The sequence below is a fragment of the Melanotaenia boesemani genome, chromosome 17 (genome assembly GCF_017639745.1).
Source record: "Melanotaenia boesemani isolate fMelBoe1 chromosome 17, fMelBoe1.pri, whole genome shotgun sequence".
Classification (NCBI taxonomy): Eukaryota; Metazoa; Chordata; class Actinopteri; order Atheriniformes; family Melanotaeniidae; genus Melanotaenia; species Melanotaenia boesemani.
Window position 1 is genome coordinate 22065935 of NC_055698.1, and position 12887 is coordinate 22078821.

Genomic DNA, 12887 nt, shown 5'->3' on the forward strand with positions numbered 1-12887 from the left:
CTTCCACCCCTCATCCTAACGTCATCATCATCCAACCAGAGGCGACCCACCCAGATTGCTGTGACCTTCACACAGGTTACTGTGGACGGGGAAATAGTATGGATGCGGAAAGGGGTGGGAGCATAGTGATTTCTTTCGTCCCATAGCTTATTTGTCGATATTTTAACGTGTGTTAATTGTAATTTAATAGGCTGGACTTTAAATAATTACTGCATTATGTGGTAAATGCATTGCAAAGCTATAAAACTGATAGTTCTCCCAGGTTGTTTCACATTAGGTTATAATTGTCTTGAGAGTATTCAGTTTTTTTAACCACCTATTTCTAGATTACCAGTGGTGCCCCTGCATTTAGTTTAATTTAGTTTTATTTACTTAAATGATTGTTGCATTGCATGTCCCATTTCGACCTAAAGACATGCGGCATTTTACCTTTCAAGCCTGGAGTACCATGCTTTGTAGACATATTCACTTTTATCTTTTTTTTCCGTCATTTGCATGAGAGAAAGAGAGAGAGAGAGAGAGAGAGAGAGAGAAAACCAAAGGCAAAAACAATCCACAAAAGAAAGGCAAAAAAAACATATATGACTTTTTTATCATCACAGATATAACGTCTTCTGTTTCAACCTTTTCCATGAGTGAGTTCTAGATAAGAATTAATTTACAGGGAAATTGAGTGTTTTGATAAAGCTCAGGTTTGCTGTGCTCTTTTGTCAGCGGGGGAAGAACAGGACCTGTTCCTCCACCGCTGACAAAAAGACCTTGCCTTGTTTAATCAAACAAATCAAAACAAGCAAAAAAAGCAAACAGATGTGTTCCACTTCAGTAACAACCTGCAGTATATTTTTCTACATAAAGAGTCAGCTGCTCATTACAAACTTATTTTAAGCTCATTAAGTCAGTACCTTACACTCGAGCCTCTCACCAAACACTCTTTGTTGTTTCTTCATTCTGTTGTGTAGAGGATGTGATGAATCTTCTATTATTTTCAGCAGCAGGTGAAGCTTCAGCTCCAGCAGCTCCAGAGTTATTCCCAGCACAGAACCAGCCTTCTGGATCCGTTTGTTCAGTCATTGGCTCTGATGCTGCTGCTCCAGGAGATGCTGCAAAGCTGACTGCACTTTCCAAAACAGTCTTAAATAAAATATGCAACATCTTGGTGCAGACATTATCTTAGCTTCCAAAGGAAATAGTCTGCTCTGTCCCTTCTTGTTGACTTGTTGATGCCTCTGTGTTGCATTTCCAGTCTAGTCTGTTATCTAGCTGAACATCAAAGTACTTGTATTCCTCCATCACCTCCACCTCTTCTCCAAGAATGTAAGCAACATTTTGTTTACTCCTGTTCTTTCTGAAGTCAACAACCATCTTTTTTTGGGTTTGTTTTCAAGATTAAGTGATTTTTCTTACACCATCTTACAAATGGACTGAGCAGTTCTACTCGTCTTCTTGTCCATCATTGATACACCCCACAAATGCAGAGTCATGAGAGTATTTCTACAGATGACAGGACTCAGAGTTGTATTGGAAGTCTGGGGCGTACAGAGTGAAGATAAATGGTGAGAGTACAGTTCCTTGTGGTGCTCCTACTGTATGCTGCTGACCACTATCTCAGACACACAGCCTTTCAGTCTCACAAACTGGTCTATTTGTTAGGTAGTCATGAATTCTGAGCAGGCTAAATTGTATTAAAAGCATTTGAGGAAAAAACATGATCCTAAAACTGCTGCCTGATTGGTCCAGATGAGAGTGAGCTTAGTGAAGTAGATGATGGCGTTAGCTTTTGTTAGCTAGCAATCTCACGTTAAAAGAAATGGTTTGAATCTTCTGCGTTTTTCTCTCTGCCTTACTGCTGCCCTGCATCCTCTTTACTTTCTTTTCAACTCCTTTGAGATTTTGTTATTTAGCTGATTGTCTTGACTTTGACATGATTAATCAGTTGATCCCACTAGTAAACAAGTTTTATAACAAGTCTGGGAAAAGGTCCAAAGTATGTGATGAAATTGCTTGAACAGCACAGCCTCCAAACCAGTGTGAAAAAGTCTTCTTAAAAAACTAAAAGAAAAAAATTGTAGTAAAAATGTAAACAATATAGTCGGACCTATTAGTCGGACCTAGATGTTCATTATTTATTATTCAGTCTAGTTTACAATTAGTATCAAGATTAATTTCATGTTTTAAGGGCTAACTGACCTTTACTTTTCTGAACGAAGTCTCTTTACATCTTCTGAAATAGATAAATCAAGGATCATGTTTGTTAAATGTTTTCATAATGCAGCCTAGTGTTATAACAAGAATAAATTAAAAAAAATCTGACAAACAATATTTGGAGCTGCGTATATCTAATATGCCTTGCTTTCTATATACTTTGCAAGAAAAAAGAACAGCAAAAATGAAAACATATGATCACATGAAGCTAAAAAAAATACTGTATTTATACAACCCAGAAAAAGAGAAATATCTGGTTACTGTTTTTGTCCATCTGCTTACAAAGTGAATGCAGCTAAGGGAACAAAAAGTAAGGAAGGGAAGTTTCTGTTGGTTCTTCCTCCCATTCTGAGCGTGAGATGAGTTCCAGCGATAAAACGTTTTTATTTGTCTCTAGTTAACAGTCAGAGAGGCTTCATTTTTAGGCCGGTCTCAACTTACTCAGTGTTTGAGCTCAAACATTTTTTCTGTGTGTCTGTTTGACTCAAGAGTGTTTGCAAGCAAAAGCTTTAGTCACAATGAAGCAAGGTGGTGTGCATGTTTGGTTGATTCTGTGTAAGTCGTTTAATGATTGTCTTGGCATCTAACTTCTGAGGGAGCGGGATTTGGTTTTCTGCTGGAGGCGGGAACAGTTATGAAATGGCATCTTACAGAGTCATGGTTTCAAAATAGTTTCCTGAGAGGGAGGCAGTCTAGTCCCTGAGAAATGCTTCTGTTGTTTTGTCCACAGATCTTCTGTGTTTCTCAACACTTGACACTTGGAAAGAGGGCGTGTGGCAGAGAGCTAACAAACTGATCCCTATTTCATTAGTCACACAAACTGACAACTATAAAAAAAATAATAATTTAAACTGGAAAAATGAGGACAAAGAACAACAAAAAAAAAGTATTTAGAAAAGAACATCATATATATATATATATATAGCTATTTGTCTTCTTCAATACACATCTATCTAATCTAATTACCAGTGCTGCCAGCTGCATTGTGGAGGTCACATGGTGGGATAGTTGGAGTCACAATGTGCAGTCACAAGGCTTGGTCTTGATGTTTTAGAGGAGTCCATAGCCAAAGATAATTTAACAATGAAGACGAAGAAAGTCTCAAAGCAACACCATAAAAGGTTGTTGAGTAGCGGCAGAGAGGGGGTGAATACAAAGTCACCTTAAGTGTGATTAAATCACTCTTGAAAAGGGAAAATAGCCCCGCACACTTTCAAATCAGTTGTTTTACAACTTTTGTTTGTGTGCACACAAAGATAATAACATAGATGGCCATACAATACTGCTGATAAGCAGACAAACACCCCCTGAATGAAGAGCAGTCCCAGACTTTATGATGGAGACAATCAGAAACAACTGTGTCCAAAAATCAGCCACACTGGAGAGCTAGGAGGAGGGAGTAGAGACGAGGCAAAACAAAAACCTGGCAGGTGCTAACAAGTCAGTGTCAGAAAGCCTCATTTTCAAGAGAAACCTGTTTTGAAAAAAAAATGTTTTGAAGCTCTAACTAGAAGCACTCAGAGAGTGCAGACCACCGTCAAGCCATAGGGTCATTCACCTGAGAAAACCCCCAAAAGACCCAACAGCCCACCTTGTACCCCCTAGATTTTGAGCTTTCTGGACCAGATCCAGAATATCCAGACAAAACAAACTTACTACATTAGGACCAGTTTAGGAATATACATCCTTGAGAAGATGCAGAAGCAGTATTCATCTAGAACTGCAACTAGAAGATGGCCTGTTGTGGTCTTTTATAATGTTTTGACATCGTTGCACTTAATACTTGGGTCCTCTAGCAGAGCTGCAAATTGGAGCAATTGCAAGTGTTACAACTGTTCCTGGTCTCTCCTACTGCAGTGTTTGTGTGTGCAAAGTATAGTGTAAGTATAGCGTTGTTATCAGAAAGTGTTCATGAGATACAAGATTAGAATACATCCTTAAAAAAAATAACATTTCTTAATGTTAACTAGAAACAGTCTTAAATACACAACTGATATGAAGACCAATATCTGAAGTTGTGCAGCTAATATGGCTTAAAACCTTCAACATTGTGGGTACACTTTACTTCATAGCTCACCAAAACTCTGAAGTCAACAAAAAGAAGCTTTTTGATAAAAAAAAAACGAAAAACAAAAACAAAACAAAACAAAACAAGAAAAACTTCACATTATAACGCAACATTAGAGACACAGTGTATGGTGATGACTGCATCATGCTGTGGCATGCTGCACTGCAGAAGAAATGAACAATGAAAGACAAGAAAGCCCTCTAGGAATATCTGATTTGATTTACAACAGTCCTATAACTGTGAAATCCAAGTCCCTCTTCCAGACAAGAGGATCAGGCATGAAACCAGAATGCAACAGAATTAAAACCAATTTTATTTTGTGGAGTAGCTGGATCAGTGTGGAAGTGTCCACTCATGATCAGGATGCAACCAGCAATCTGTTTGAGTCATGTTACAAAGCTGCAAAGCTAACAGTGACTCAAGACTGAAGATGACCATTTATATATAAATACTGATCCGGAGGGAAGAAAACTCCTACAAACATGTACATTATTCATTCAGATTACTTGAATTTTTAGTAATTACCTGTAACTAAAAATACTAAAATAAACCCAATTTTGTCACTAAAACCAAATAAGAAAAGCTTTAAACGGTATAGAGCACTCCCTAAGCTGACAGCTCTAATTATTCAAGTCAAATTTTAATTGAATCTCTACTAGAATTTTTGTCCGTCTTGCAAACATCACTAAACACTGCAGCTGGTGAGGGAACGTTCTTCAAAAACAAACTTTCTATCATGGGCATTTATGGAGCATGTTTTTGCATGCAGTCTGCTTCTGTATCTGTTGGACAGCGGCATTAAAACCCAGTTCTGAAAAAATAAAATCATGCATCTTAGTGTGGCCAAGACATTTTACTTGACTACTAACAGCAGCCATGTGGACCAGATTACACTAAAAACAGTCAGGTAGCTGCTTTAAATCTCCTGACATTAGTTTTCATTCACTATAGACGGTTAACAACAGTCTACACAGTCTATGCTAATATATATAAATATAAAAGGTGATTCCTCTACACAAAGACTGCAGTTTGTTGAAAGATGAGACAAGGGCCTCTCCCAAGCTGTGGTTTGAGGTTATTCTGAGTCATGAAGAAAACTCCTCCTTTTTCCCTTATGGAAAAACTGACTGTTAAACCACATGGGGACAACTCAGCCCTGCCAGTCATTTTGCCAATGACCGCTGGTGTGCAGAGGGAAAATAATAATTTTTAATGAGTCATACATAAAGAAAGCTGTAGGTCTTGAGGTATTTTGTGTTTGTAGAGCATATCATAAAGATTCCTTATTATAATTTCCATTCATTTTTCTTTTACCAGAGATGACTTAAGAAAGAACATCTGAAAGCCAATTTTAAAATAATCATAGAGGCATGACTGACATCTTATTTTTTCATTGGCATGTGTAATTGTTTGCCCAATGCTGCTGTTTCTCAAGTCATGTGAAATGTCATTGGAACCACACCCCAAAGCCAGACAACCATCACTCCCTCCATCACCACACGAAATCTTCCAGAAATCAAAAACACGCAGACATGTGTCAAGAATGCAGACGCAGCTGGGTGGTTTGTGATCATTCTGTCGTATTTGCTCAAATGAAAAACAAAAAACAAAACATCAGGTAAGGTTTTAGTTTTTCTGGTGACACTAGATGTTGATCTGGATGTTGATCAAAAAGGAGAAGACAGAAAAAATATGAAAAGAAAATAGAAGTTTATTGAGAGTTCTGAATCCTGCTCACCCTTCCAGTCAAAGACAACACAAACAGTTAAAATCTGGACACATAAATACTATTTCTCTTGTATAATGAAATCCAAGAGTTAAATTGTTGCAGTTTACACACAAAAAAAAAGGAGAGGGAGCGAAAGGAAGGCTGTTGACTGTCTACCTTACTGCTTTAAAAACAAAAACAAGCATGTGTGAATGGGAAAGGGGTGGGGTCTGTCTGAATCTGAGCCTGAACAAAATAAACAACTGCTCTGTGGAGATGCAACAGTCAAACCAGCACAGTAGTGGAGTGAGCGGGAGGATTTAGATTGTCAAATTTCTCTGAGTCTCCTCGTTCTTTGCAGGAGCAGTTTGACATTTTGGTGAATAAACACTGCAGAGGTGGAAAACAGGAACCATTACCTACCACTCACATATTTGGATGGTAAATATGAAGCTACATGATCAGATTAGCTCAGCAGAAAGAGTGGAAATGGTAGGAAACTGCAAGCCTGGCTTGGTTACAAAACCTATCATCAGATAAAAAATAAAATAAAATAAAATAATCTGTTTAACCTGACCAAAGTAAAAAGCTGCACTTGCAACAGGGAGCTGAGATGCAAAATTACATTTTAGGTTTTATTGTAAGATCCTACCAACACCTCTTTGTGTATGTTTGCCTTTTGTTTTGGGAGATTTCTGGATTGATGTTGCACCATACCGTGTGATCAATGCACTCCTTTATTTCCCCTTTTCAAACCTCTACATATTAATGACAACCGACACAAATTAACAAACAGATGTGAACCTGTTTTGGCTAGCTGTCACAAACTGCTGCCAGGCCACTGCTAACTGGAGCACACCGCTCCAATTAAACAATTTGTTGTTTTTATGCACTTCAGTTTTTGTACGATTACAAGCAAGATGTAATAAATGAGTTGTAAAAAACTACCAGCACCATAAAGCTCATGTTTACATCTTGTTTGCTGGAAAAGAAAATAAACAAAAAAGTATAAACATGGGGTTCATCATGGCAGTTAGCAACAACAAACCAATTTATAATTTTTTTTAGTCTCTGAATGGATTTAACAAATATTAAGCATTATTTAGAAAATAACTGAGATGCTAGACCAGCTGTTTGAGTTGTAAGTTAACAGCAGCCAGAAGCTTCCATCATATTAATACATCCTTATTCACTCTTACATGTAAAACTTGTATGCAGCTATGAAGGAAGGAAGCTGACAGTACAACACAAACCTGTTGCTACAAGGAGGGGGGAACTCACCCAAAAAAAAAAAAAAGAAAAAGAAAAAGCAGCACTAGCTAGATTCTTAGGTATCAGAACAGACATTTGTTTGACACGTGCAGACAGCTGGAGAATTCACACAGGCTTATTACAATTGTTTGACAATTCATTAATTTGACCTGTTTCTACTCTATGTCCTCTAACAGCAGAAATAAATGAAAAGAAACGTTGCTTCTTAAACAGCAAAAAATCTGGGTGTTTCTCTGTACCTTAAGGCAAATTTAAGAAAATGCTCTGTGCAACAGCTCCACAAAAAAACACCAAACCAAATTTTCCAAAGAATTGATACAGGAAAACACCAGCTGCTGACATCCAAACTGTCTCTGCGAGTGCCAGCCTGAGTGTACATGCACTGGGGGCAAACAGGGAAAAGACGGAAAAGGGGGGGGGAGTTACCAAACTGTTTACCAAACTGTGCCAAATACAGAACTACCACAGAGTCAGAAGTAATAACTGGCTCATACATTGCACTTTCAGTCTTCTGTCAATCCACCTGAACGTTAAAGCCTTTCTTCAAAGTACGCCACACTGTAGCCAACAGAAACATGAGTGTCCCATCGGTGTGCTTGTAATGTGAGTGAACAGCAGCCCCTCTATTGTTCAGCTACCTCTTATTTTCTGTTATTGGCACGCATGAGTTTGGTATGGTAAACTAAGTGTGTGGCTGCATCTATGTATTTGGTGTGCGTGTGTACATGTGTGTTTATCTTTAAGATCATGGCTGTGTGTTTTGTTTTTTTTTAACGTCTCGCTCACACTCAAATCTTTACATTTTCCATATGTGCTAATCTAAATCAAAATAATACAGTCTTCATGATGGAGAGGGGGCATCTGAAGAGCTCTGGAAATACAGATGACCCCTCTCCTTATGATTAACTCCTGTCTTTTCTTTCAGAATCTTCCTCCTCCTCCTCTTCTTCGGTCCCGGTCACTCTAGCGGATGGCTTTGACGGGGCTCTTGAAGCTGGAGGCGGCTTGCAGTTGCAGCTGGTATGCCATGGGGTGGATCTTGAACCCATACAGCCTGGACGAAAATGATGTTGACACGTCAAAAAGCAGTAAGAAAAGATTGTGTTGTACGAAGTAAGACAACAACTTCAAATTAAATCAGAGTGACACAGCACACAAACAGCGTGAAATTGATGATGCTGGCAGAGATTGTTGGTGTGTGTGCTTTTGGAGAAAGAGCAGTGAGTTAACTTTAACTCTCACTGTTTGCCATTTCCCATTCCCCTTTGACTTTAGTAATCAGACTGAGTGTGAAATTTCTGCAGAGATGGACATATCTTGTTTTTATTTAATTTCTCTTTGTAATTCTTCTAATCTCAGTTTCTTTTGCACTTTGCTGTAAAGCTTTTATTGTTTTATGTAAACACTTTGAGTTGTCTTGTACATAAAATGTGCTATACAAATAAACTTGCCATGCCCAAATGATACATGATTAAATCAGCAGCTTTAATTAGACACTGATCAATACTGGCTCAGACGGCAATGTGTGATCCTGACCAGTGAACCCCAATCCGGTTTTAAAGTGTGTTATAATATATTGTATGCCCACCATCAAAACTGAATATTACACTGATTGTTTCTATTTCTAAACCAAAAATAGTTTTAAAGACTAACAGGGACAAAAATTGGTAGCTGGATAATCAATAATGATCATGTAAACAGGTACACAATCTTAACCTTGATCTCTGTTCACTTGATTTTGACACCTGTAAGTATAAATATAGCTAATAACATCTAATATTAGGACAATAATTCAAATAATGTTATAAAGTGATTGCTCTGTAACATTATTTACCTTGGGACAAATTGATTGGCTGGCCTCTTGGGCCTGTACTCTGGGTGAACCATGAAGAGCATGTGAGGGAAGCCAGTGCCAAAATATGCTCCATCTGTGTGGTGGTGCCTAGAGGACTTGGGTGTGTAGACATCCATACATTTAGGGCAGTACAGCTTCACCATGGCCTCTCCTGGGATGTCTGACAGCCCTATGGATGAAAAAAAAAAAGCACAGGATGAGGAAGAGAGAAAGGAGGAAACTAGCTTAGAAATGAACAACACTTAAAACAGAAAGGACTTCTGAACTACTGGTGTAATTATACCACATCCTTTGAGCCTATCACCAGAAGGACATTTTGCATAATGAAGTGTGCTCACTGCAGTAATGGAAACGATTATAGCTGTCTTGTGCTATATTTGTTTGTTAGCTCAAATTTAATTACTTTTGTCAATGCAGCTTTTTACTCACCGATAGGAAGCATTGGCTGATTCTCACAATAAACCCGTGGGCAATAGCCAAAATCTCCCTGTTGGTACTTTTCCAGCTGAAAATGTATAAAAAGGGATAGTAAAAGGTCAACCTAACAGCAAAGAAATATCAATTATCTTTTTAAAGAATTCTATAAACCTTTATCAATTCAAAACTGTGTCCATGTTGTGAAATATATTTAAAATATGCTAAAGAAAAATGTGACAAAAGGATTTTATTTGAAATTGAGTATTTCTGTGCACAGAATGTATTTTAAAACTATTCATACATAACAAAATGCAGATTTGAAATGTTTATACACTTTATTTAAAAGTGAATGACTGAAGAAAATGATCCAGAAGTAGTTGTAAATGTCAGTTTTGAATGCTGCTGCTTAATTTTTACATACAGTAATGTGAAGAACTGTGCACAGATTAATGCACATACAGGGTTTTTGTTAAACTGGAGATTCCATGTGAGCATTGTAAGGAATTTGACTGGTTAGGGATTGGCTACTTATGTTTGTAGTGATAGTAATTATTGATTTTGAAACTACAGAAAGCCTAGGTGCTTTTCTTTTCCACATCATGCAACAAAAACATATTTGAAGCAAACATTTTGCTTTCTGTAATGCGTCTCCTTGACTGAATATTACAAAAGACAAGCTGATTGTCCCAATGTTTTTCTGAAATAGTGATGAGAAACAGAACAAATCCTCCTGCTGCCACAATACTTCCCAATTATATAAAGTAGAATGCAACACCATCAAAAACTACATCCTGACTCGATTCACATGTCAAAACCAATTAAACCATTATTACTTTTACGATTATACTTAAACACTACACAACCTAATCGCTTATGATACATCTAAATCTTCACTGTTGTGGTGGTACATCTGACATAACTATACAGTAACCTCAGACTTAAGCAGGAGACACTGTTGTCCTAATAGACACCACCAGAGTAGTGGATTTGTCTCCTACCATCTGTGCAATGCCTCGGTTAGTGAGGATGTAGCGTGCATGGATGAGGCCATACAACATCTCAGCAGCCTGCTCAATTAGATCACTCTGGTTGGGATTGTCCTCCAGTTCTTCATCTGTAGTAAAAAAAAAAAAAGTATGCCAGAACAGAAAATGTTTTCAGTGTTTGCATAGTGTATGAAAGTACAGTTTTGTTATGGTTTAACTAAGAAAAGAAATCAAAGAGAGAGGAACTACCCGAAGTACAACACAAAGTGCTCTTGTTTCTTGTTATTTGTAAAAGAATAATGGGATACCTGACAGTTTTTTAAACAAGCCACATCAATGGAAAATACAACAAAAAGCCAGTCTTAGTCTCTGATGATTTAACTTTGAAGGTTAGAAATGAAAGAAACGTCACTACTGGGAGTTACAGCTAAATTACCTGAAGAGATAAGCATAGTCTGCATACAACACTTATTCAAAATGACTGATAAATGAACAATGACACTAATCATCATCACTTTTCTAAAACTTAGAACAAAGGAATATGAACAAAACCTGGTTCAAGGTCCAGGATCATATCAAGGGCCTGGCGGTAATGAGGAACCTGCTCATTGAGGCCTGTAAGGTTGAACTTGTCCTGGATGTAGTCTTCGTCTACCTGTTGATCAGGAAAACATAAGAAAATGGTTTAGTTTTAAATTAATTGAGTCAAATTCATATAAATGGAATTAATTAATCTCCTTCAGTGATACTCACTGTACATTGAGATAAATGCGCCCGAGGGTTGTCTAAAGCAGGGCCCACTCAATTTAGTCCCATGAGGGCTGCAGTCCTGCAGATTTTTAATGTTTCCTACTCCAACACATTGTGCAGAACTTTATAGGCTGTTCAATCCATTTAATTTGAGTCAGGTGTGTTGGAGCAGGGAAACATTGAAAACCTCCAGGACTTCGGCCCTCGTAGGACCAAACCTAGTAGCCTAGTAACCCTGCTCTCTCTCTCTCTCTCTCACTCACACACACACACACACACACACTGATTTATGGAAACTCACCTCACAGAAAAACTCATTCCCCCTTAGTCCACAAAACCAGGAGATCCATGACACTTCTTCTGAACTGCTCATCTCTGAAGACCAACAAAAAAGATGGACACAAAACTGTAAGAGTGCTGCGTTCAGGTCCTGTTGTTTGAACGTCTAACTCCGAGCAGGCAAGTAAGAAATACCATACAGGCCAGATTCTGACAAAAAATTAATCTATTCTTACATTGTGTGCATCAAGTTTTACCGAAACCAAATACATATCAAATCAAATTTAAATATTTTATGCTTAAAATGTTATTGATTTAGAATGTGAGATCAACCTAACCAATCTACTGTTTTCTAATTCTGCTGCCGTTGGTAAATGCAGCATTACATTTACTCATAGCTTTTGCTGTCTATTTCGTAAATTCGTCAGTTTGGTTCAAATATGTCTAAATCAATGTTTTCTTCTTTCAATAATACCAGGAAAGCAAAACACTCATAACAGAAGTAACACTGACTACGTGTAAATAAATTGCACCGGGTCAAACATTAGAATGCTAAGCTAACTAGCTACTTACTGTAATCTCCTCTAAACTGCTGGTTTTAACAGCTAGTCTTTGCCGCACTTTAATAATAATGATTTATTCAAAAACAGTTCGCAATATTGATAAAACAGTGGCAATAAATCCATCACTCAATGTTTCGTGTACTTATACGCAGCGGTTAATGTGGCCAATATTAGCTCCATAGGCTAAAACCGCTAACGGCTAAAGATGCCGAATGAAATTCAATATGGCGCATCGTCACAAAACAGGCCTCCTGTTGAAATCAAGCTTTATGCTTCTGTGTTTCTGCAGTTTTACGTCTCAAAACATTTACGCGTTTAAATGTGCCAACTTACCCGATTCTTAACTTTAACCCACCAGAAAGAATTCGACAGATAAACAATTAAGCACTCTCACGGTTGTAAATAAGATGGACACCCCCTCCTAGTTCACCCTGTAGTATGCGGTTTTGCTCTTCCTCTATCCTGCTGCCAGCAGCTTTAGATTTGATATTGCCCCCCACCGTTTATTCCCCAGTACTACATCTAGTGTGTTCACAGCCTTTGCTTCCATCCTCTCTTCGAAAAGCATCGTGGTGCTATTTCAAATGAAAGAGGCCCCCAAATCTGCCTTTGCATATTCTAAATTTGGACTCTTTATTTGTACTTTAATTAGAACCATGCTGTGTGAAATGTAAACAAAAGAGTAGCTCTGATAGTAGTAGTATTGTTTCTATTTGTTGTAAAGTTTTATCTTCCACTTGAAGATGCAACAAAAAGCTGTTGTTCGAAAATAGTGTTTTTAATGCAG

General features: G+C 37.8%; 1 protein-coding gene across 1 annotated transcript; it reads right to left on the minus strand.

Annotated features, from left to right (window-relative positions):
* Positions 1 to 5963: 5963 nt before the first annotated feature.
* csnk2b (casein kinase 2, beta polypeptide) lies at positions 5964 to 12569 on the minus strand. Its single transcript, XM_041967091.1, has 7 exons — positions 12434 to 12569; positions 11560 to 11633; positions 11061 to 11163; positions 10521 to 10636; positions 9535 to 9610; positions 9085 to 9274; positions 5964 to 8304 (listed from the first exon to the last, which is right to left on the minus strand). Exons 2-7 carry the CDS (start codon positions 11629 to 11631, stop codon positions 8214 to 8216), a joined length of 648 nt encoding a protein of 215 aa, XP_041823025.1. The 5' UTR covers positions 11632 to 11633; positions 12434 to 12569; the 3' UTR covers positions 5964 to 8213.
* Between the last annotated feature and the right edge of the window lie 318 nt (positions 12570 to 12887).

Coding starts and splice junctions, on each gene's coding strand:
- csnk2b (XM_041967091.1), bottom strand. CDS start 11,631: ATGAGCAGTTCAGAAGAAGTGTCATGGATCTCCTGGTTTTGTGGACTA. Junction 9,275..9,534: donor TCAGCCAATGCTTCCTATCG/GTGAGTAAAAAG, acceptor TTTCATCCATAG/GGCTGTCAGACATCCCAGGA. Junction 8,305..9,084: donor GCCAATCAATTTGTCCCAAG/GTAAATAATGTT, acceptor ATTTTCGTCCAG/GCTGTATGGGTTCAAGATCC.